Genomic DNA, 24276 nt, shown 5'->3' on the forward strand with positions numbered 1-24276 from the left:
TTTAACTGATATGCATTATATTAGTTTCCAAATATATTTAGCCTTTAAAAGCCCTTCCCCCAGGTTTTCCCTGGACGTACACTGGCTCCATAATACTGTTATAAGAAGTTGAATCGACCATAGGTTTTATTTGAAAGATGGAGTGTATTTTGAAATAATTGTTGCTTTGGGTGAATGTGAGGAAGGAACGTTTTGTTTAATGGCTCAGTCCATGGTGCTGAAATACACTAACTTAGGTTCTTGTCTGTGGCTGTATTCACATGGCTTCCAGGTCTATCTTTTCTTCTCATCAATTCATTTGAATATGGCTCCCTTATGACTGATTTGATGGCACTGTTCTGTATTTCAAAATCATTTGAAGATAATTTCTTTTTGCATTCGACCATCCCCACAGACCTTTCTGAATGCTATATGGACAATACATTTATATTGTACTAATGCTTAGAACTAGCTCACATCCACACCTGGTAACTTCACAATGTGAGAGAAATAACACACACTCTAAGAATCAACATGGAAACATAATTTTCAGATTTTGGTCCAGTGCTTTATTATCTTGTGTGAAACTACATCATGATGTGACTTCATAACTTGTAATTTATTTCCTTCACTTATAGCCAACTTTTGATCAATCAGTGATACATGGCTGAAATTACACGATTGAGTTTGTCTATGTTATAGTTATATAATGGTGTGAATACAGGGAATGAGCAAGACTGATTTAAACAGATCCTGTCCCAGAACTCAGAATATGGAAGTTAGGTGTCTATTGACCATAAGCCAAGTAAAGCTTGACAGGACTGTTTCAACTCTGTACGAAAATGGTAAAGAGATATAAAATAGCACAATGTATGTTTGAGGAATGACTCAGTGAACTATGCGCATTTCCACATGTGCATATATTCTACACACTTTTCCACCTGATATAATGTTTTAATATGAAGATGTACAGTGTCTAGATAACTTCAGTAAGCCACCTTATTAGATGAACACCAAGGTGACACAATCTTATTTTCCATGGGTTGCAGAGTTGTATTAGAATTGAGGACTATTCAGCCTTCTTTCCAAAATAGGAAAATAGATTACAGTTTGAAATCCAGGAAGGAGTGAAGTTTTCAGTTCTGACGTATTTTCTACAGCATAACATTGTTCTCTGTGCTGCAGCTGTTATTCCCCTGATTATAGCAGATACTGTCTTTATTGTGCTCTGATCTCATTTTGCCAGATCATAGATGAAGATTTGTTCCCATAATAAATGTTCATCTTTTAAAATGAACATGTTTTCTCAAATAGATTAAAGTTGGCATGACAAAAAAGTATTTTAAAGTATCAATTAGGTTGATAGCTAAAATCCTGAGCAAGATTAATACCAGTTAACATTTGAAGGGCCATATTTCAATATTCTATACAATAAAATAAAACTATTACATGACAATCCATCCTCAAAAATATAGATCATTTCATAAAAAAAAATAAAAAAAGACTAGTCTTTAGAGAGCGGGCAATTTCAACAGTATTCAATTCAGCGTTTCCCTGAAATGTATCAAGAAAATGAGAATATGTAAATTCTTAATCCAACCTTTATCGTTTTAGAACTATATTATTTGTATTAACAGATATGATTCCATGTGCTTATTAATAACATATAAGATAGCACATTGTGAACTCCAGGATATTTACCTTGCCCTCTATAAAACGTGTTTGTATTTAGGTTGACAGGCTTGCAAGGTATACCTGTAGACATTAGGATCAAAAGCTATTACATCTGATACATTTCATTGTGTGGCCTTTTTTGATGATATATGTTATAATGAGGGGGGTATTGCAGAAGTCCATTCCCCTCACCACTCTGCCTCTGTCCATGGTGCTGAATGATATGTTCAATCAGAGAGTCTCATCAGGTCAAACCAATGGCAATATTGAGTCCAGTTTAAATGCATTGATTTATCCCCAACTGTTTAGCCTATTCTATACTTTCATATACATTTTTAATACATAGGGACGTGATTTGTGATAAAATAATTTCGGAGTGAGTTTGGTAATTTATTTCGATTTTCCAATTCCATTAAGTGTAATATCTGAAATATACCCAGAGCGTCGCTGTTCACCAGCTGATGTGAGACAGTATCACGTCTCCACCCACTGCTGTGGACAAATAATATACAGAGCAAAGGTGCCATTTTTACTGGTAGCAGAGAATCGAGGACCGTGTTCGCATGTGATATTATATTTTTGGACATAGAACATCCTTGTTGGGGAATTATTCTGGAGAGATACAATCTATCGACTAGAATAACGTGTTTGTGCTACCACCGATCTAGAGGAACAATGGCGCACAAAGGAATATCACTGCTGGGCCTGGTCTGCTGCTTCACTCTGTTCATCCACTTTGTCAGTGGAGACGTGAGCTATTCTTTCCCAGAAGAGATGAAACGTGGATCCGTCATTGGAAATATCGCTAAGGATCTCGGACTGGAAGTGGGCAGATTGTCCTCTCGTAAGGCCCGCATTGATTCTGATGTAGATGACACTCGTTATTGTGAAATTGATCTAAACACGGGGAATCTAGTTGTCAGAGAGAGGATCGACAGAGAGGAGCTGTGCGGAGATAAGGTTTCATGTTTGATTAAATTCGAGTTGGTCCTGGAGAGCCCACTGGAACTGCACCGCGTTTCACTGCTAATCCAGGATGTAAACGATAATGCTCCGATTTTCCCAAAGGATACAATAAAGATGGAAATAGGAGAGTCTGCTGATAAAGGAGCTCGATATCGCGTAAAAGAGGCCCACGATGCAGATATGGGACAGAATGCAGTTCAGAGCTACGATTTACAAAATAATGAGAATTTTGTTTTGTCTGTTCGTCGTGATTCTAATGGAGGTGATAATGTGGAGTTGGTTTTGGACAAAGAACTGGATCGCGAGAAACAACATGATTTGAATTTAGTGCTTGTTGCAGTTGACGGAGGCTCTCCTCAGAGATCAGGTACTGTAGTCATCCACGTCACTGTACTGGATGCTAATGATAACGCCCCAGTGTTTAGCCAGGCCGTCTATAAAGCCAGTCTGCCTGAAAACTCTCCTCTAGATACTGTAGTGGTTACAGTAAGTGCTACTGATGCAGACGAGGGAGTGAATGGAGAAGTGACGTATGAATTCAGTCGCATTTTAGAGAGAGCAAAACAAATATTTTCATTGGACAGTAAGACAGGGACGATAAAAGTGGTAGGGCCTATCGATTTCGAGAGTGATACTAAATTTGAAATGCACGTTGATGCCAGTGATGGATATGGACTTTCAACTGATTCTAAAATAATAATTGACATCACTGATGTGAATGACAATGCCCCAGTTATACATCTAAAATCTCTGACTAACTCCATACCAGAGAACGTACCACCTGGTACAGAGGTGGGCATCATTAACGTGCAGGATAGAGACTCTGAGAATAACAGAAAGGTCCGCTGCTTCATTCAGCAAAACGTTCCTTTTAAACTGGTTCCCTCCATCAAGAACTACTATTCTCTGGTGACCACGGGAGAACTGGACCGTGAACTAGTGTCTGATTACAACATAACAATCACTGCCACCGACGAGGGTTCTCCACCTCTGTCCTCGTCTAAAAGTGTTGAGTTATCTGTATCTGACGTCAACGACAACCCACCTGTGTTTGAGGAACAGTCCTACAGCGCCTCCGTGACTGAAAATAACAAACCTGGCTCCACGTTATGTTCCGTTACTGCTCGAGACCCAGACTGGAGACAGAACGGTACCGTGATTTATTCTCTGTTACCTGGTGAGGTGAACGGTGCCCCGGTGTCCTCCTATCTATCTGTTAACGGAGACACAGGGGTGATCCACGCTGTGAGGTCGTTTGATTATGAACAGTTCAGGAGCTTTAAAGTCCACGTGATGGCCAGAGACAACGGTTCTCCTCCACTCAGCAGCAACGTGACCGTCAGTGTCTTCATAACGGATGTGAATGACAACTCTCCTCAGATACTGTACCCCGCCCCGGAGGGCAACTCCTTCATGACCGAGCTGGTCCCCAAAGCTGCGCACGGGGGCTCTCTGGTGTCCAAGGTGATAGCGATGGACGCGGACTCCGGACAGAACGCCTGGCTGTCCTATCATATAGTCAAATCCACTGATCCGGGACTTTTCACTATTGCTCTCCACAGCGGAGAGATCAGGACACAGCGGGACATTTCTGAATCTGACAGCATGAAACAGAACCTTATTGTGGCAGTGAAAGATAACGGACAGCCCTCTCTCTCTGCCACCTGCTCCATGTATTTACTTATCTCTGATAACTTGGCTGAAGTTCCAGAACTGAAAGACATGTCTTATGATGACAACAATTCCAAACTGACCTCTTATCTGATCATCGCGCTGGTGTCCGTCTCCACCTTTTTCCTGACCTTCATTATTATCATCATGGCTGTGAGGTTTTGTCGCAGGAGAAAGCCCAGACTGTTGTTTGACGGAGCGGTCGCCATCCCCAGCGCGTATCTCCCTCCTAATTACGCAGAGGTTGATGGCACAGGAACTTTACGCAGCACGTACAATTATGACGCCTATTTAACCACGGGTTCTAGAACCAGTGACTTCAACTTCGTCGGATCTTACAATGACAACACGATGCCTGCAGACCAGACTCTGAGAAAGACTCCAGCTGACTTTGCTGAGGTGTTTGGAGACTCCGATGGTTCCCCTGAGGTAGGACTAATTTATCTCTCTAATCAAAACATTGGAACAGTCCCCCCCCCCCGCACACAGCATTACAATTTGGTATTATCTGACCTGTATTGTGTTGGTTACAGTCAAAATAGTTTTCCTTTTTTAAAAGCCTTCTCTATTATTTCCCATAAACTAGTTTCCTTGAACGTGCACTGGTTACCTCATGCTGTTGTAGAACGTTGCATCTACTTGTGAAGTGAAACAGGCAGAACATTTTGAAATAGGTTTTTCTCTGGGTAAAGGCCTGTCCATGGTACTGAAATAGCCTGACGAGTAAAAAAAAAAATACTCTGAAATGAAAAGCTAGGAATTAGTAACTCATATTTCTCTCATAAATGTTTAGCAAAAGTAGCTACTTAATTAAACTCTGCTACAATTCAACTCTGTCCATGGTACTGAAATAGCCTTGGATTAGTGTTGGTGGCTGCATCCATGTGACTTTCAGGGTTATATTTTCTTCTTATCAATCAATCTGCATATGGCTCATTCATCTCTCTGTTCAAAACATTATGAGTCATAATTTATGACATGTGTATTTCTGTCATGTCATATGCACAAAGCCTTACTTAATTTCTACATAATGTCCACTGGTTACATACTACTGTTGTAAGAAGTTGAATCGACCGCACTTATATCAAAGAGGGAGTATATTTTGAAATCATTGTTGATTTGGGTGAATGTGAGGAAGCGAAGTTCTGTTGATTGGTTCTGTCCATGGTGCTGAAACTCTCTGATGGTTCTCCTGAGGTAGGATTAATGTACCTCTCTGATAATACTGTTATAAGAAGTTGAATCGACCATACGTTTTATTTGAAAGATGGAGTGTATTTTGAAATAATTGTTGCTTTGGGTGAATGTGAGGAAGGGACGTTTTGTTTAATGGCTCAGTCCATGGTGCTGAAATACACTAGGTTCTTGTCAGTGGCTGGATTCACATGGCTTCCAGGTCTATCTTTTCTTCTCATCAATCCATGTGAACATGGCTCCCTTATGACTGATTTGATGGCACTGCTCTGTATTTCAAAATAATTTGAAGATTATTTCTTTTTGCATTCAACCATCCACACAGGCCTTTCTGAATGCTATATGGACAATACATTTATATTGTACTAATGCTTAGAACTAGCTCACATCCACACCTGGTAACTTCACAATGTGAGAGAAAGAACACACACTCTAAGAATCAACATGGAAACATAATTTTCTGATTTTGGTCCAGGGCTTTATTATCTTGTGTGAAACTACATCATGATGTGACTTCATAACTTGTCATTTATTTCCTTCACTTATAGCCAACTTTTGATGCGCATTTCCACATGTGCATATATTCTACACACTTTTCCACCTGATATAATGTTTTAATATGAAGATGTACAGTGTCTAGATAACTTCAGTAAACCACCTTATTAGATGAACACCAAGGTGACACAATCTTATTTTCCATGGGTTGCAGCATTCTATTAGAATTGAGGACTATTCAGCCTTCTTTCCAAAAATAGGAAAATAGATTACAGTTTGAAATCCAGGAAGGAGTGAAGTTTTCAGTTCCGACGTATTTTCTACAGCATAACATTGTTCTCTGTGCTGCAGCTGTTATTCCCCTGATTATAGCAGATACTGTCTTTATTGTGCTCTGATCTCATTTCCCCAGATCATAGATGAAGATTTGTTCCCATATTAAATGTCCATCTGTTAAAATGAACATGCTTTCTCAAATAGATTAATGTTGGCATGACAAAAAAGTATTTTAAAGTATCAATTAGGTTGATAGCTAAAATCTTGAGCAAGATTAATACCAGTTAACATTTGATGGGCCATATTTCAATATGCTATACAATTAAATAAAACTATTACATGACAAACCGTCCTCAAAAATATAGATCATTGCAAATGTTTAAAAAAAAAAGACTAGTCTTTTGAGAGCAGGCAATTTCAACAGTATTCAATTTAGCGTTTCCCCGAAATGTATAGTCTATCAAGAAAACGAGAATATGTCAATTTTGAATCCAACCTTTATCGTTTTAGAACTATATTATTTGTATTAACAGATATGATTCCATGTGCTTATTAATAACATATAAGATAGCACATTGTGAACTCCAGGATATTTACCTTGCCCTCTATAAAAAGTGTTTGTATTTAGGTGACAGGCTTGCAAGGTAGACCTGTAGACATTAGGATCAAAAGCTATTACATCTGATACATTTCATTGTGTGGCCTTTTTTGATGATATGTTATAATGAGGGGGGGGGGGGGGGGTATTCCATTCCCCTCACCGATCAGCCTCTGTCCATGGTACTGAATGATATGTTCACTCAGAGTCTCTTAGGTCAAACCAATGGCAATATCGAGTCCAGTTTAAATGTATTGATTTATCCCCAACTGTTTAGCCTATTCTATACTTTCATATACATTTTGAATACATAGGGACATGATTTGTGATCAAATAATTTCGGAATGAGTTTGGTAATTTATTTCGATTTTCCAATTCCATTAAGTGTAATATCTGAAATATACCCAGAGCGTCGCTGTTCACCAGCTGATGCGAGACAGTATCACGTCTCCACCCACTGCTGTGGACAAATAATATACAGAGCAAAGGTGCCATTTTTACTGGTAGCAGAGAATCGAGGACCGTGTTCGCATGTGATATTATATTTTTGGACATAGAACATCCTTGTTGAGGAATTATTCTGGAGTGATACGATCTATGGACTAGAATAACGTGTTTGTGCTACCACCGATCTAGAGGAACAATGGCGCACAAAGGAATATCTCTGCTGGGCCTGGTCTGCTGCTTCACTCTGTTCATCCACTTTGTCAGTGGAGACGTGAGCTATTCTTTCCCAGAAGAGATGAAACGGGGATCCGTCATTGGAAATATCGCTAAGGATCTGGGTGTGGAAATTGGCAAATTGTCCTCTCGTAAGGCCCGCATTGATTCTGATGTAGTCGACACTCGTTATTGTGAAATTGATCTAAACACGGGAAATCTAGTTGTCAGAGAGAGGATCGACAGAGAGGAGCTGTGCGGAGATAAGGTTTCGTGTTTGATTAAATTCGAGTTGGTCCTGGAGAGCCCACTGGAACTGCACCGTGTTTCACTGCTAATCCAGGATGTAAACGATAATGCTCCGATTTTCCCAAAGGACACAATAAAGCTGGACATAAGAGAGTCGGCTGATAAAGGAGCCCGATATCGTTTAAATGAGGCCCACGATGCAGATATGGGACAGAATGCAGTTCAGAGCTACGATTTACAAAATAATGAGAATTTTGTTTTGTCTGTTCGTCGCGATTCTGATGGAGGTGAGAACGTCGAGTTGGTTTTAGACAAGGAGCTGGATCGCGAGAAACAACATGATTTAAATGTTTTGCTTGTTGCAGTTGACGGAGGCTCTCCTCAGAGATCAGGTACTGTAGTCATCCACGTCACTGTACTGGATGCTAATGATAACGCCCCAGTGTTTAGCCAGGCCGTCTATAAAGCCAGTCTGCCTGAAAACTCTCCTCTAGATACTGTAGTGGTTACAGTGAGCGCTACTGATGCAGACGAGGGAGTGAATGGAGAAGTGACTTATGAATTCAGTCGCATTTCAGAAAAGACCAAAAAGGTGTTTTCATTGGACAGTAAAACAGGACAGATAATAATAGCAGGACCAATCGATTTCGAGAGTGACACTAGATATGAAATGCGCATAGATGCTAAAGACGGATATGGACTTTCATCCCATGCTAAAGTAATAATTGATATAACGGATCTGAATGATAACGCACCTGTCATACATCTCAAATCCCTGACTAACCCCATACCAGAGAACGTACCACCTGGTACAGAGGTGGGCATCATTAACGTGCAGGATAGAGACTCTGAGAATAACAGACAGGTCCGCTGCTCCATTCAGCAAAACGTTCCTTTTAAACTGGTTCCCTCCATCAAGAACTACTATTCTCTGGTGACCACGGGAGAACTGGACCGTGAACTAGTGTCTGATTACAACATTACAATCACTGCCACCGACGAGGGTTCTCCACCTCTGTCCTCGTCTAAAAGTGTTCAGTTATCTGTATCTGACGTCAACGACAACCCACCTGTGTTTGAGGAACAGTCCTACAGCGCCTCTGTGACTGAAAATAACAAACCTGGCTCCACGTTATGTTCCGTTACTGCTCGAGACCCAGACTGGAGACAGAACGGTACCGTGATTTATTCTCTGTTACCTGGTGAGGTGAACGGTGCCCCGGTGTCCTCCTATCTATCTGTTAACGGAGACACGGGGGTGATCCACGCTGTGAGGTCGTTTGATTATGAACAGTTCAGGAGCTTTAAAGTCCACGTGATGGCCAGAGACAACGGTTCTCCTCCACTCAGCAGCAACGTGACCGTCAGTGTCTTCATAACGGATGTGAATGACAACTCTCCCCAGATACTGTACCCCGCCCCGGAGGGCAACTCCTTCATGACCGAGCTGGTCCCCAAAGCTGCGCACGGGGGCTCTCTGGTGTCCAAGGTGATAGCGGTGGACGCGGACTCCGGACAGAACGCCTGGCTGTCCTATCATATAGTCAAATCCACTGATCCGGGACTTTTCACTATTGCTCTCCACAGCGGAGAGATCAGGACACAGCGGGACATTTCTGAATCTGACAGCATGAAACAGAACCTTATTGTGGCAGTGAAAGATAACGGACAGCCCTCTCTCTCTGCCACCTGCTCCATGTATTTACTTATCTCTGATAACTTGGCTGAAGTTCCAGAACTGAAAGACATGTCTTATGATGACAACAATTCCAAACTGACCTCTTATCTGATCATCGCGCTGGTGTCCGTCTCCACCTTTTTCCTGACCTTCATTATTATCATCATGGCTGTGAGGTTTTGTCGCAGGAGAAAGCCCAGACTGTTGTTTGACGGAGCGGTCGCCATCCCCAGCGCGTATCTCCCTCCCAATTACGCAGAGGTTGATGGCACAGGAACTTTACGCAGCACGTACAATTATGACGCCTATCTAACCACGGGTTCTAGAACCAGTGACTTCAACTTCGTTGGATCTTACAATGACAACACGATGCCTGCAGACCAGACTCTGAGAAAGACTCCTGCTGACTTTGCTGAGGTGTTTGGAGACTCTGATGGTTCTCCTGAGGTACGAGCTTTTTCTTACTAAATCTTTTTATTATTTGTATATGTACATTTTGCTTTCCCGTCTTGTTAACGGTCATGATACTACGCTGGTAAAAAGTACCGCACTTATACAATGCAAGTCTCCATGCAACTCATAACTTATTTTGAGTTTCTCCCCACCCCTACCAAACAAAAGCCTGGTCATTATTATTATTATTATTATTAGTAGTAGTACTATTAGCAGTAGTAGTATTAACAGTAGTAGTAGTAGTAGTAGTAGTAGTAGTAGTAGTAGTAGTAGTAGTAGTAGTAGTAGTAGTAGTAGTAGTAGTAGTAGTAGTACAGTAGCAGTAGTAGCAGCAGCAGTAGTAGTAGTAGTAGTAGTAGTAGTAGTAGTAGTAGTAATAGTATTAGCAGTAATAGTAGTAGTAGTAGTAGTAGTAGTAGTAGTAGTAATAGTATTAGCAGTAATAGTAGTAGTAGTATTATCAGTAGAAGTAATAGTAGTAGTGTAGTAGCAGTAGTAGTAGTAGTAGTAGTAGTAGTAGTAGTAGTAGTAGTAGTAGTAGTAGTAGTAATAGTATTAGCAGTAATAGTAGTAGTAGCAGTAGTAGTAGTAATAGTAGCAGTAGTAGTATTAGTAGTAGTATTAGCAGTAGTGGTAGTATTTCATATGATCACATTATCTCCCTTCTGAAGAAATATAGAACATGTTACAATATAATATTGTACAAAATGCATTCTACAGCAGATTTTACTCTGGAGGGATGTAACTGTTAGGATACGTCTCTGTCCATGGTGCTGAAACCCTTAGAAATGCATCAAAATACTCATGGTGGACACTGCGCCACAATTCACAACACCCTCGAGTGTACACACACACACACACACACACACACACACACACACACACACACATACACACACACACACACACACACACACACACACACACACACACACACACACACACACACACACACACACACACACACACACACACACACACACACACACAAAGACACACACACACACACAAAGACACACACACACACACACACACACAGACATACATCTGTCTTCGATTGTAAACTGTGCTTTGGCAGAGTGAGGGACACAAAGTGTAAATTCAAAGTAGCCATAATCTGACATATATGGCTGAATGCATCTGGAATTTGATGACATTTTGCTGGTATTATCAGACACGGGATTCGGCCTTCATGCTATATCTGAAATGTACTCTTAGTGTCGCTGTTTACCAGCCTACTTTCAAGTAAGATAGAAAATATATGCACCGTCTCCACCCACCGAAGTCATGTGCATAGCTTCTCATTTGCTGTATAGCAGACCGTTCGCTGCAATTCTCTGTCGATGTGCGGCTGTTTAAGGGTCACTTATCATTTTCGTCTGATCAGTTTTGATTGATTTTCATGAAGAGAATTGCTGAAGCTTTTTATTTGGTGCTTTTATTCTGAGGATGGCGGACAAGGGCTGCTCTGTGACCTGCTTCATCCACGGCTTTGTCTTCTTCGTGGGTCTATTGTGTTCGACATATGGAGACGTGACATATTCTTTACCAGAGGAAATGAAACGCGGCTCGGTTATTGGAAACATAGCGAAGGATATAGGGATGACCGCCACCAAGCTGTCCTCTCGCAAGGCCCGTGTTGATACGGAGGGGAACAGTAAACGATACTGTGATATTAATCTGAGCAATGGAGATTTGATTGTTGCCGACAGGATCGACAGAGAGGGGCTTTGTGCAAAGAAGGCCTCGTGCGTTTTGAAGCAGGAGATTGTGTTGGAAAATCCTTTGGAACTTCATCGCATTACTCTTCATGTTCAGGATATCAATGACAATTCTCCACACTTCAACGAGGATCCCATAAATGTTGAAATTAGAGAATCTGCTGTCAAAGGAGCTTGTTTCCTCTTAGGAGAGGCCCACGATGCCGATATAGGGCAGAATTCTGTCCAGAGGTACAGTATAGAAAGCAACGAACACTTTGTATTGGATACTGATAGTAATGCTGTTAATTTAGTGCTTGAGAAAGAGCTTGATCGTGAACAAACACAGGAGATTCAGTTATTGCTAACATCTCTGGATGGTGGCTCTCCTCCGAGATCAGGTACTGTAGTCATCCACGTCACTGTCCTGGATGCTAATGATAACGCCCCAGTGTTTAGCCAGGCCGTCTATAAAGCCAGTCTGCCTGAAAACTCTCCTCTAGATACTGTAGTGGTTACAGTGAGTGCTACTGATGCAGACGAGGGAGTGAATGGAGAGGTGACTTATGACTTTGATCACGCGTCAGAATCAGTTAAAGTATTTTCTATTGATCGTAAAAATGGAGAAATTAGGGTCGTAGGTAATGTTGACTTTGAGGAAGAGTCATCCTTTGAGTTACGCATCAAAGCTAAAGATGGTTTAAGCTTAGCCTCTTATGCAAAAGTAATTATAGATATATCTGATATTAATGATAACGCCCCTGTGATATATTTAAAATCTCTGACTAACCCCATACCAGAGAACGTGCCACCTGGTACAGAGGTGGGCATCATTAACGTGCAGGATAGAGACTCGGAGAATAACAGACAGGTCCGCTGCTCCCTTCAGCAAAACGTTCCTTTTAAACTGGTTCCCTCCATCAAGAACTACTATTCTCTGGTGACCACGGGAGAACTGGACCGTGAACTAGTGTCTGATTACAACATTACAATCACTGCCACCGACGAGGGTTCTCCACCTCTGTCCTCGTCTAAAAGTGTTCAGTTATCTGTATCTGACGTCAACGACAACCCACCTGTGTTTGAGGAACAGTCCTACAGCGCCTCCGTGACCGAAAATAACAAACCTGGCTCCACGTTATGTTCCGTTACTGCTCGAGACCCAGACTGGAGACAGAACGGTACCGTGATTTATTCTCTGTTACCTGGTGAGGTGAACGGTGCCCCGGTGTCCTCCTATCTATCTGTTAACGGAGACACGGGGGTGATCCACGCTGTGAGGTCGTTTGATTATGAACAGTTCAGGAGCTTTAAAGTCCACGTGATGGCCAGAGACAACGGTTCTCCTCCACTCAGCAGCAACGTGACCGTCAGTGTCTTCATAACGGATGTGAATGACAACTCTCCTCAGATACTGTACCCCGCCCCGGAGGGCAACTCCTTCATGACCGAGCTGGTCCCCAAAGCTGCGCACGGGGGCTCTCTGGTGTCCAAGGTGATAGCGGTGGACGCGGACTCCGGACAGAACGCCTGGCTGTCCTATCATATAGTCAAATCCACTGATCCGGGACTTTTCACTATTGCTCTCCACAGCGGAGAGATCAGGACACAGCGGGACATTTCTGAATCTGACAGCATGAAACAGAACCTTATTGTGGCAGTGAAAGATAACGGACAGCCCTCTCTCTCTGCCACCTGCTCCATGTATTTACTTATCTCTGATAACTTGGCTGAAGTTCCAGAACTGAAAGACATGTCTTATGATGACAACAATTCCAAACTGACCTCTTATCTGATCATCGCGCTGGTGTCCGTCTCCACCTTTTTCCTGACCTTCATTATTATCATCATGGCTGTGAGGTTTTGTCGCAGGAGAAAGCCCAGACTGTTGTTTGACGGAGCGGTCGCCATCCCCAGCGCGTATCCCCCTCCCAATTACGCAGAGGTTGATGGCACAGGAACTTTACGCAGCACGTACAATTATGATGCCTATTTGACCACGGGTTCTAGAACCAGTGACTTCAACTTCGTCGGATCTTACAATGACAACACGATGCCTGCAGACCAGACTCTGAGAAAGACTCCAGCTGACTTTGCTGAGGTGTTTGGAGATTCTGATGGTTCCCCTGAGGTAAGACTCTTTCATATGCTTTTTCTTTAAGTAGTATACTAACTTTTCCTTCTCTGGTATAATGATTCTTTCCCCTCACAAAAAGCTGTTATTTTATTTTAATGTCCGGATTTGTTTCCTTACTTTCCATAATTGAAGGTCATTGGCTACTTCATGCTGAAATATGATCTTTTCTAGCCCTACATGTGATTGGACATGGTGGGTAGATTCTTTCTGTGGATGACTGTGATGTTTGGGAGTCTTTTGAACGTCCTTCTCGAAGCTGCCGAAACAACCCTTCATGGCCGCATATGCATTCATTTACACGGCTATTTTATTAGTGTCAATACATGGTTCTCTAATGTACAGATGCTCAAGAAGGCTTTTGATTGGGTGGGATTTGTGCTTTTAAAATGAAGATACGTTGTCTGCTATGTACTGGGTTGTGTTTGCTCATATAGGCCTTGACCCTTTCCCTAACGAATTGATCAGTCTATGACATGAATATCAGTAAAGCCTAAATCATTGTTGAAACATATTTTTGTATTTGTATCTTCTGGTCGAGCTGTATCTTCTGGTGTTCCCTGGTATAGGAAGTCGCTTTAGCCAATAACGCTATTCTTTTCTCATGCTCACTTGCTTTCTAATTAACTTTTGGTTGGACTAGCCTTATATTTCTTTCTTTCTTAATATTAATATCGTGGATATGTGAATGTATAAAGGTGAAACCTGTTATATATAAAAAGACAGGGTGCAAAAGCGCTAACATAGAGGTCGCCTAACGGTGTGACAGGGAGAGCATGTGTTTATTTGTAGGAGAGGATGTGTGGATGATCCACCACCAGTGAACAAGGTGGCACAAAACAGCGACACAGGCTCAGGAGGTAGAGCTTTCTCCTGGTAATCTGAAGGTTCCCGGTTTGATTCCAGCTCCTCTCTGCATAATTTTTTCAGGTGAATAACCCCTAACGGCTCCTGGTGAGCAGGTTGGCACCTTGCATTGTTGCCTCTGCCATCGGTGTGTGAATGTGTGAGTGAATGGGTGAATGTGAGGCATACGTTATAAATGCTTTGGATAAAAGCACTATACATGCAGTCCATTTATCAAAACAAAGTAACACAGTGAACAAAGTAATCACTTTGTAATCACAAAGTAATCACTTTGTAAATTGCATTTAAAAAAGGCATGTATTCCCCAAAAGAGAGACATGGATGTTTTAAATGCTAAAAAATGTATTCCGGTGGATGAAAAACCCCCTTGATTGATTGATTGATTGGTTGATTGATTGATTACAGGACTCACTTTCTTCTTCACAAAAGTATTCAAGTGCATCGGGTTTAGGAGTGCACAACATGTCTTCCTCCTTCTCTGTATGCTTTATTAAATACATAAATCTACTTAATGTGCAAACATTTGAGTTACACAGGTTGTTTATTACTTCACTAATATCTTAGTTATAGGCTATGGGGTAAATACAAGGGAAATGTGAGGGAGCAAGAAAGAAATAGAGCAAGAGGAAGAAAGAAAGAAAATGTATTCCAAAGTTTTACTCCATGTGATCTCTGGGCATGATGCCTTCGTCTTTCCTGGTGTCGCTGTCCATGGTCCTGAAAACGAATGCGATAGTATACTCGTCCCACTCAGACTGCCAGATTTTATAGTGCTACTAAAGGCATTTACTTAATTGAATTTGGTATCTCTCCATTAGATTCTGGTATATATCTACCCTAAACGTTCAGGTCTCATGTTTTATATCTAGTAGTATTTCTTGTAATGTCAGAGGAGGACTCAGAGTGTCGCTGTCCACCAGCCCTCAGTAAAATACTGTAGGCTGTCTCTGGACACAAACAAGCATCCCCACCCACTCGTATCCAGCTCATTGTTTGGCATTGTGCTACACGGTGGTGATCGTGTACCTAACATCTATAATCTTGAGTGTTTTACACGACGGGAACATTGGCGTTTGTTTGTTTGTATGTATTTTCAAGACTGACCGTTTGCTGATTTGGATGACCTTTTCTTCTTGAGCGATGGCGTGCACCAGCCTGCTCTGCGGCTCTGCTCTCCTGCTTTTAGCACTGCAGTCAGCTAATGGAGACCTGAGCTATTCTTTTCCGGAGGAGATGAAACGCGGATCTGTGATTGGAAACGTAGCCAAGGATCTTGGACTGGAAGTTAGCAGGCTGACCTCTCGCAAGGCCCGCATTGATATGGAAGGGAACGGTAAACGTTTTTGTGACATTAATCTCGACAGTGGGGATTTGGTCGTCGCCGATCGGATTGACAGAGAAGGGCTGTGTGGTGAAAATTTTTTGTGCGTTTTGAAATTTGAGTTGATTCTGGAGAATCCATTAGAATTGCATCGTGTATCCCTTCAAATACAAGATGTGAACGACAACTCTCCCGTCTTCCCGAAAGATGTAGTTAAACTGGAAATAACAGAATCTGCCGACAAAGGCGCTCGCTATCGAGTTAACCCAGCTCACGATGCGGATATTGGACAAAACGCAGTACAAAACTACATGCTACAAAGGAACAGTAATTTTATTTTGAACGTTCAGACAAATTCTGTTGGTGCAAAATATGGAGAGTTGGTTTTGGATCGAGAATTGGACCGAGAAGAGCAAAAGGAGCTGACTTTATTGTTGACAGCTTTAGATGGCGGCTCTCCTCAGAGATCAGGTACTGTAGTCATCCACGTCACTGTACTGGATGCTAATGATAACGCCCCAGTGTTTAGCCAGGCCGTCTATAAAGCCAGTCTGCCTGAAAACTCTCCTCTAGATACTGTAGTGGTTACAGTGAGTGCTACTGATGCAGACGAGGGAGTGAATGGAGAGGTGACGTATGAATTCAGTCGTTTAACTGATAGGGCTCGAGGTGTATTTGCCTTGAATCAAAATACTGGGGAAATTAGAGTAATAGGAGAAATTGATTATGAAGAAGAATCTAAATTTGAAATACTTATTGAAGGAAAAGATGGATATGGTCTTTCCTCAGATACAAAAGTAGTGATAGACATCACTGATGTGAATGACAACGCTCCTGTGATACATCTTAAATCCCTTACTAACCCCATACCAGAGAACGTGCCACCTGGTACAGAGGTGGGCATCATTAACGTGCAGGATAGAGACTCTGAGAATAACAGACAGGTCCGCTGCTCCCTTCAGCAAAACGTTCCTTTTAAACTGGTTCCCTCCATCAAGAACTACTATTCTCTGGTGACCACGGGAGAACTGGACCGTGAACTAGTGTCTGATTACAACATTACAATCACTGCCACCGACGAGGGTTCTCCACCTCTGTCCTCGTCTAAAAGTGTTCAGTTATCTGTATCTGACGTCAACGACAACCCACCTGTGTTTGAGGAACAGTCCTACAGCGCCTCCGTGACTGAAAATAACAAACCTGGCTCCACGTTATGTTCCGTTACTGCTCGAGACCCAGACTGGAGACAGAACGGTACCGTGATTTATTCTCTGTTACCCGGTGAGGTGAACGGTGCCCCGGTGTCCTCCTATCTATCTGTTAACGGAGACACGGGGGTGATCCACGCTGTGAGGTCGTTTGATTATGAACAGTTCAGGAGCTTTAAAGTCCACGTGATGGCCAGAGACAGCGGTTCTCCTCCACTCAGCAGCAACGTGACCGTCAGTGTCTTCATAACGGATGTGAATGACAACTCTCCTCAGATACTGTACCCCGCCCCGGAGGGCAACTCCTTCATGACCGAGCTGGTCCCCAAAGCTGCGCACGGGGGCTCTCTGGTGTCCAAGGTGATAGCGGTGGACGCGGACTCCGGACAGAACGCCTGGCTGTCCTATCATATAGTCAAATCCACTGATCCGGGACTTTTCACTATTGCTCTCCACAGCGGAGAGATCAGGACACAGCGGGACATTTCTGAATCTGACAGCATGAAACAGAACCTTATTGTGGCAGTGAAAGATAACGGACAGCCCTCTCTCTCTGCCACCTGCTCCATGTATTTACTTATCTCTGATAACTTGGCTGAAGTTCCAGAACTGAAAGACATGTCTTATGATGACAACAATTCCAAACTGACCTCTTATCTGATCATCGCGCTGGTGTCCGTCTCCACCTTTTTCCTGACCTTCATTATTATCATCATGGCTGTGAGGTTTTGTCGCAGGAGAAAACCCAGACTGTTGTTTGACGGAGCGGTCGCCATCCCCAGTGCGTATCTCCCTCCCAATTACGCAGAGGTTGATGGCACAGGAACTTTACGCAGCACGTACAATTATGACGCCTATTTAACCACGGGTTCTAGAACCAGTGACTTCAACTTCGTCGGATCTTACAATGACAACACTATGCCTGCAGACCAGACTCTGAGAAAGACTCCAACTGACTTTGCTGAGGTGTTTGGAGACTCCGATGGTTCCCCTGAGGTAGGACTAATTTATCTCTCTAATCAAAACATTGGAACAGTCCCCCCCCCCCGCCGCACACAGCATTACAGTTTGGTATTATCTGACCTGTATTGTGTTGGTTACAGTCAAAATAGTTTTCCTTTTTTAAAAGCCTTCTCTATTATTTCCCATAAACTAGTTTCCTTGAACGTGCACTGGTTACCTCATGCTGTTGTAGAACGTTGCATCTACTTGTGAAGTGAAACAGGCAGAACATTTTGAAATAGGTTTTTCTCTGGGTAAAGTCCATGGTACTGAAATAGCCTGATGAGTAAAAAAAATAAATACTCTGAAATGAAAAGCTAGGAATTAGTAACTCATATTTCTCTCATAAATGTTTAGCAAAAGTAGCTACTTAATTAAACTCCGCTACAATTCGACTCTGTCCATGGCACTGAAATAGCCTTGGATTAGTGTTGGTGGCTGCATCCACGTGACTTTCAGGGTTATATTTTCTTCTTATCAATCAATCTGAATATGGCTCTCTTAAGCCTTATTTGATGACACTGTTCTCCATTTTAAAACAATTTGAATAATTTTCTTTGTTGTATATCTTATTACCAGAGCCATTTCTGAATGGTGTACTACATTGGCATATAGTATATATATATATATACCTTCTGCTTAGTCAATTTATGTTTACAACCTGTTACAGTGCTTATCGAAAATGAAAGGTAATGCTACAAGTATACCATGGAGTCGTGTACTGAAATAGCCTGACGAGTTTGTGCTAATTCTACTAAGACGAGGACATCTTGGTTCCAAAGTATTTCAACTTCAGGAAAGGTGAATGTTTCTTATCGCTCTCCATGGTGCTGAACCACCTGTTCACACCTCAGATACGTCTACAAGTGGTAAAGAGCTCTCTTGACATTTCTGAAAGATTGAGCCTGTTATTGTTCTCTGACCTATATCACAATCTTTGACAGATTATCTGTCTATAGTTACAATGAATCATGCGACAACGTTTTTACTTGATTTCATGCAGATAGTTTATGAAAGCTGAAGGCTATGATTGACGTGCATTATGTAAGGGAATGTGGCCCTACTGAATTGTTTCTGCTCTTTCATAAGATGTAATTATGAGGAACAACTCACAGCGTCGCTGTTCACCAGCTCAGGAAGAACATGTATATCCACCATCCTACAGCTCTGTTGTTCAAAGCGTATTTCTACTAACAGGCTCGTCGTGGATATTTGATCGCATTGCCTCTTTGTGGAGCTTGGAACAAAACCTAATATTTGAGACCGGGTTTGGTGGTTTTTATTGATACTTATATTACGGACTTTACTGCGCGGCTTGGAGGCTTTTCGTCCAGAATGAGACACAAAGGATTGTCTGGACTGGGCCTGCTCTGCGGCTTTGCTTTCTTTCTTCAAACGCTGCACCTCGGATTCGGAGATGTGAGCTATTCTGTTCCGGAGGAGATGAAACTGGGATCAGTAATTGGAAATATAGCCAAGGATCTCGGGCTGGAAGTTGGCAAATTATCAACCCGAAAGGCTCGCATTGTTACCGAAGGTAACGGCAAACGGTATTGTGGCATAAATCTTAGTAGCGGCACATTGACTGTAGCGGAGAGGATTGATAGAGAGGAGCTATGCGGAGAAAAGATGTCTTGTATTATCAGGTTCGAGTTGGTTTTAGAAGCGCCTCTGGAGCTGCATCGTATATCACTACAAATTCAAGATGTAAACGATAACGCGCCTATATTTCAAATGGAATTAATCAAGTTGGAAATTCGTGAATCGGCTGACAAGGGGGCTCGTTTTCGTGTGAATGAGGCCCACGATGCAGACATTGGACAAAACGCTGTTCAAAGTTATGCATTACAGCAGAATGATCATTTCGTAGTGAAAGTCCATTCTAACACAGAAGAGGGGAAATACGCAGAGCTAGTTCTAGATAAAGAATTAGACCGTGAGGAAAAACAGGAATTGAGATTATTGCTAACAGCTCTGGATGGAGGCTCTCCTCAGAGATCAGGTACTGTAGTCATCCACGTCACTGTACTGGATGCTAATGATAACGCCCCAGTGTTTAGCCAGGCCGTCTATAAAGCCAGTCTGCCTGAAAACTCTCCTCTAGATACTGTAGTGGTTACAGTGAGTGCTACTGATGCAGACGAGGGAGTGAATGGAGAAGTAATATATGCATTTAGTCGCATTACCGACACAGCAAGGAGAGTATTTAATTTGAATGGAAATACTGGGGAAATTAAACTGAGTGGCCCTATAGATTATGAAGAAAGGTCATCATATGAAATGCGTATAGCAGCTAAAGATGGTTATGGTCTGACATCCGACGCAAAAGTAATTATAGACATCACTGATATTAATGACAATGCCCCCATAATAGATATGAATTCCCTCACTAACCCCATACCAGAGAACGTGCCACCTGGTACAGAGGTGGGCATCATTAACGTGCAGGACAGCGACTCCGCTAATAACAGACAGGTCCGTTGCTCCATTCAGCAAAACGTTCCTTTTAAACTGGTTCCCTCCATCAAGAACTACTATTCTCTGGTGACCACGGGAGAACTGGACCGTGAACTAGTGTCTGATTACAACATTACAATCACTGCCACAGACGAGGGTTCTCCACCTCTGTCCTCGTCTAAAAGTGTTCAGTTATCTGTATCTGACGTCAACGACAACCCACCTGTGTTTGAGGAACAGTCCTACAGCGCCTCTGTGACTGAAAATAACAAACCTGGCTCCACGTTATGTTCCGTTACTGCTCGAGACCCAGACTGGAGACAGAACGGTACCGTGATTTATTCTCTGTTACCTGGTGAGGTGAACGGTGCCCCGGTGTCCTCCTATCTATCTGTTAACGGAGACACGGGGGTGATCCACGCTGTGAGGTTGTTTGATTATGAACAGTTCAGGAGCTTTAAAGTCCACGTGATGGCCAGAGACAACGGTTCTCCTCCACTCAGCAGCAACGTGACCGTCAGTGTCTTCATAACGGATGTGAATGACAACTCTCCTCAGATACTGTACCCCGCCCCGGAGGGCAACTCCTTCATGACCGAGCTGGTCCCCAAAGCTGCGCACGGGGGCTCTCTGGTGTCCAAGGTGATAGCGGTGGACGCGGACTCCGGACAGAACGCCTGGCTGTCCTATCATATAGTCAAATCCACTGATCCGGGACTTTTCACTATTGCTCTCCACAGCGGAGAGATCAGGACACAGCGGGACATTTCTGAATCTGACAGCATGAAACAGAACCTTATTGTGGCAGTGAAAGATAACGGACAGCCCTCTCTCTCTGCCACCTGCTCCATGTATTTACTTATCTCTGATAACTTGGCTGAAGTTCCAGAACTGAAAGACATGTCTTATGATGACAACAATTCCAAACTGACCTCTTATCTGATCATCGCGCTGGTGTCCGTCTCCACCTTTTTCCTGACCTTCATTATTATCATCATGGCTGTGAGGTTTTGTCGCAGGAGAAAGCCCAGACTGTTGTTTGACGGAGCGGTCGCCATCCCCAGCGCGTATCTCCCTCCAAATTACGCAGAGGTTGACGGCACAGGAACTTTACGCAGCACGTACAATTATGACGCCTATTTAACCACGGGTTCAAGAACCAGTGACTTCAACTTCGTCGGATCTTACAATGACAACACGATGCCTGCAGACCAGACTCTGAGAAAGACTCCAACTGACTTTGCTGAGGTGTTCGGAGACTCTGATGGTTCTCCTGAGGTAGGAATAGGTTCAAACGTTTTGTTTTTTCCGACAGATCCTTAGGTTGCATAATACGTTGCACAATGTGTATTATTGTGATTGGTAAAATACTATATTAAACCCAATGACATATTCATATTAGATTATAGTATATTTTCACCAACGCAAATGCATGTCCAATGTTTGTTGCTGTAGTTTTGTTTTTTCGAATTGATTTGAATCCTCTCTCCGTTGATTGTCGTAATACAATTTCTAAAGGTTTCTCCATTGTATTAGTAATCAAATTAAATAGACTCTGTGAGAAACAATGTCATAGTAGATGACACATAGGAGGATAGAAAGAGGTCATTGTGTCCTTCCTGACCGCATAGTTTTCCTTCTGAACCATATACAGTGTAAACTGAAATATATTGTTGCCAATCCTATTCTTTCTATACAGTATCTGACCAGAGTAGCTTTCTTATGGTTCTATTTCATGCTTTTCTGGTCAGACGTTTTTGTTTCCTACATATCCCCATGCGATGCATCCTCTGGCTCTTTCAGGTTTTGAGAATCTGCAGAAATAATAATAATAATAACTTTATTTGTATAGCACTTTTCATACAGAAGTTGCAGTTCAAAGTGCTTTACAACAGTAAAAAATACAGGCATAAGCGAGCATAAAAAAAAGATGCAGTTAGATGGAGTTATAGGCTATTTGTCACAAGTTGTCCTACTTATATTTTAGCATTGGTTGTTTTTAACATTTAATATTCACTTTGATTCACACTGTTATTATTGAATTGATTAAAATAAAATAACCAATGCAAAAAAGTTAAGACAACTTATTATTTTTTTTCAATGCTTTTTGCTGTGGGTATCTTCCTACACTGATAACATGTGTTCTCAATTAAATCAAGTTCATAGGATAAGACATAAGGCATGTAACTATCAGTCCAATGTAACTTCAGTCTTTCATATGGGACAATGATAGTTCTCTGTGTGGAGGGGGTGCTATCCATGGTTCTGAAGGCTACCATTCTTTACTCATGAGAAGTTTGGACTTCCAGGATTGGCTGTAATTAGTTTGTCAGACAAATAGGAACATTAGTAGAGAAAGAGAAAGTGATTTGTTAAGCTAAAATGTGAGGACCTGCTTGAGCCAATAAACTATGTCAACTATTACAGTAAATTACAGTAAGGTCAACTTTATTTCTTTTACCAGTGCCTTTCATCTATCATTCTGGCTTCATTGCCAAATCCAATTTGTGTCATACAGTAGGTCTGAGTCCAAGACATCTACTGTCAAGGCCAAGTAAGTAGCACAGTTATGATCATTGAGCTCAAGTTGAGTCACTAGTCAGTCTGATTTCTGGACTTGAAGAGTCCAACACTGAGGCAAATATACTAAGACTATAGGTCACTATTCTGTCTACCTGCTGCTCTATAGCAAACACTTTGATTAACAGGAACACCATGTTTTCTCTACTAGCTTTCATCTGCACATTACAATACATTTAAAAACGTTATGTATCATATGTTTTGTAGAACAAACGGCATTTGTGACTGATGGATCCTAACATTGTTGATGGCTGTTTAGCCTGTTTCTGGGGGGTCATTCATTTTCTGCTAAGTAATGGCTTTAACAGTTTATAGTCATATCAGTGTATGGCTATAAATATAGGCTGTTTTGTCAATGCAATTGTATGTGCATTATTTCTGATCAGTTAATGGCTTTCATCCTGATTTATTTCAAATAATTTGTAGAAAGCTCATAATTTGAATGACCTTGCAGCTTCAATCTATTATGAATTTTCATATACCAATAGACATTCTCAGGTATGTGAAAATGTATCTCATCTATTTTCTGTGTCACAAGGTGTGGTTGTCTGCTTGCCAACGTATTGTCTGTCTGTCTATATATCCTGTATTTGCTTGTGAACTGTGGCTTATATCAGGGATTGTCAGTTGTTCGCTCAGTGACTCTGTCCATGGTGCTGAATTTCCATTCGATTCTATACCGGACATTCAGTGGAATTTTTTTTTCTACTCGATTTTGGCACGTTAATTATCCATTTACTACTGTCAGCAATTGCATCAGTAACAGGCTTTAGTGCATCAAACGAGGTATAGCAGACAATATGTGCTTGTCATATATTTCTATATTGTTTCGAACGTATGAGTAGCTAGCCAAAGAGTAGGCCTAGATGAATTAAACTTGTTTTATGGATTTCATCAAGTTGGTCAGTCTGTTATATTTCATGTGTACTCACGATGTCGCTATAGACCAGCATAGAAGTGGAATGGTCTGCCCACTGTCCTCATCCACCCATAACGGAATGAACACAAAGCCGAGGCTTCATGTGTAGAAAGCCGCAGAAAGCTGTGGTGGAAGGCCTTCCGTAGTCCTTGTCAAACATTAGGTATTATTGCTGGATCGTTTTAACTCTTGATA

At 42.0% G+C, this 24276-nt stretch overlaps 3 protein-coding genes across 3 annotated transcripts; all 3 read left to right on the forward strand.

The window, feature by feature from the left end:
- Nucleotides 1-2427: 2427 nt before the first annotated feature.
- LOC311242468 (protocadherin gamma-A11-like) lies at nucleotides 2428-6421 on the forward strand (the record flags this gene model as incomplete). Its single annotated transcript, XM_084331431.1, has 2 exons — nucleotides 2428-4719; nucleotides 6392-6421. The coding sequence occupies 2 exons, from the start codon at nucleotides 2428-2430 to the stop codon at nucleotides 6419-6421; spliced, it is 2322 nt and encodes a 773-aa protein (XP_084187557.1).
- Nucleotides 6422-7559: 1138 nt separating this feature from the next.
- Nucleotides 7560-19319, forward strand: LOC311242469 (uncharacterized protein; the record flags this gene model as incomplete). Its single annotated transcript, XM_084331432.1, has 7 exons — nucleotides 7560-9887; nucleotides 11355-11550; nucleotides 12394-13227; nucleotides 13330-13724; nucleotides 14497-14587; nucleotides 15733-18158; nucleotides 19257-19319. The coding sequence occupies exons 1-7, from the start codon at nucleotides 7596-7598 to the stop codon at nucleotides 19317-19319; spliced, it is 6297 nt and encodes a 2098-aa protein (XP_084187558.1). The 5' UTR covers nucleotides 7560-7595.
- Nucleotides 19320-19460: 141 nt separating this feature from the next.
- Nucleotides 19461-21905, forward strand: LOC311242470 (protocadherin beta-16-like; the record flags this gene model as incomplete). The annotated part of the gene is made up of 1 exon (XM_084331433.1): nucleotides 19461-21905. The coding sequence occupies one exon, from the start codon at nucleotides 19461-19463 to the stop codon at nucleotides 21903-21905; it is 2445 nt and encodes an 814-aa protein (XP_084187559.1).
- Nucleotides 21906-24276: the final 2371 nt, after the last annotated feature.

The sequence above is a fragment of the Notolepis coatsorum genome, assembly GCF_963971535.1.
Source record: "Notolepis coatsorum genome assembly, chromosome: 16".
Taxonomy (NCBI): domain Eukaryota; kingdom Metazoa; phylum Chordata; class Actinopteri; order Aulopiformes; family Paralepididae; genus Notolepis; species Notolepis coatsorum.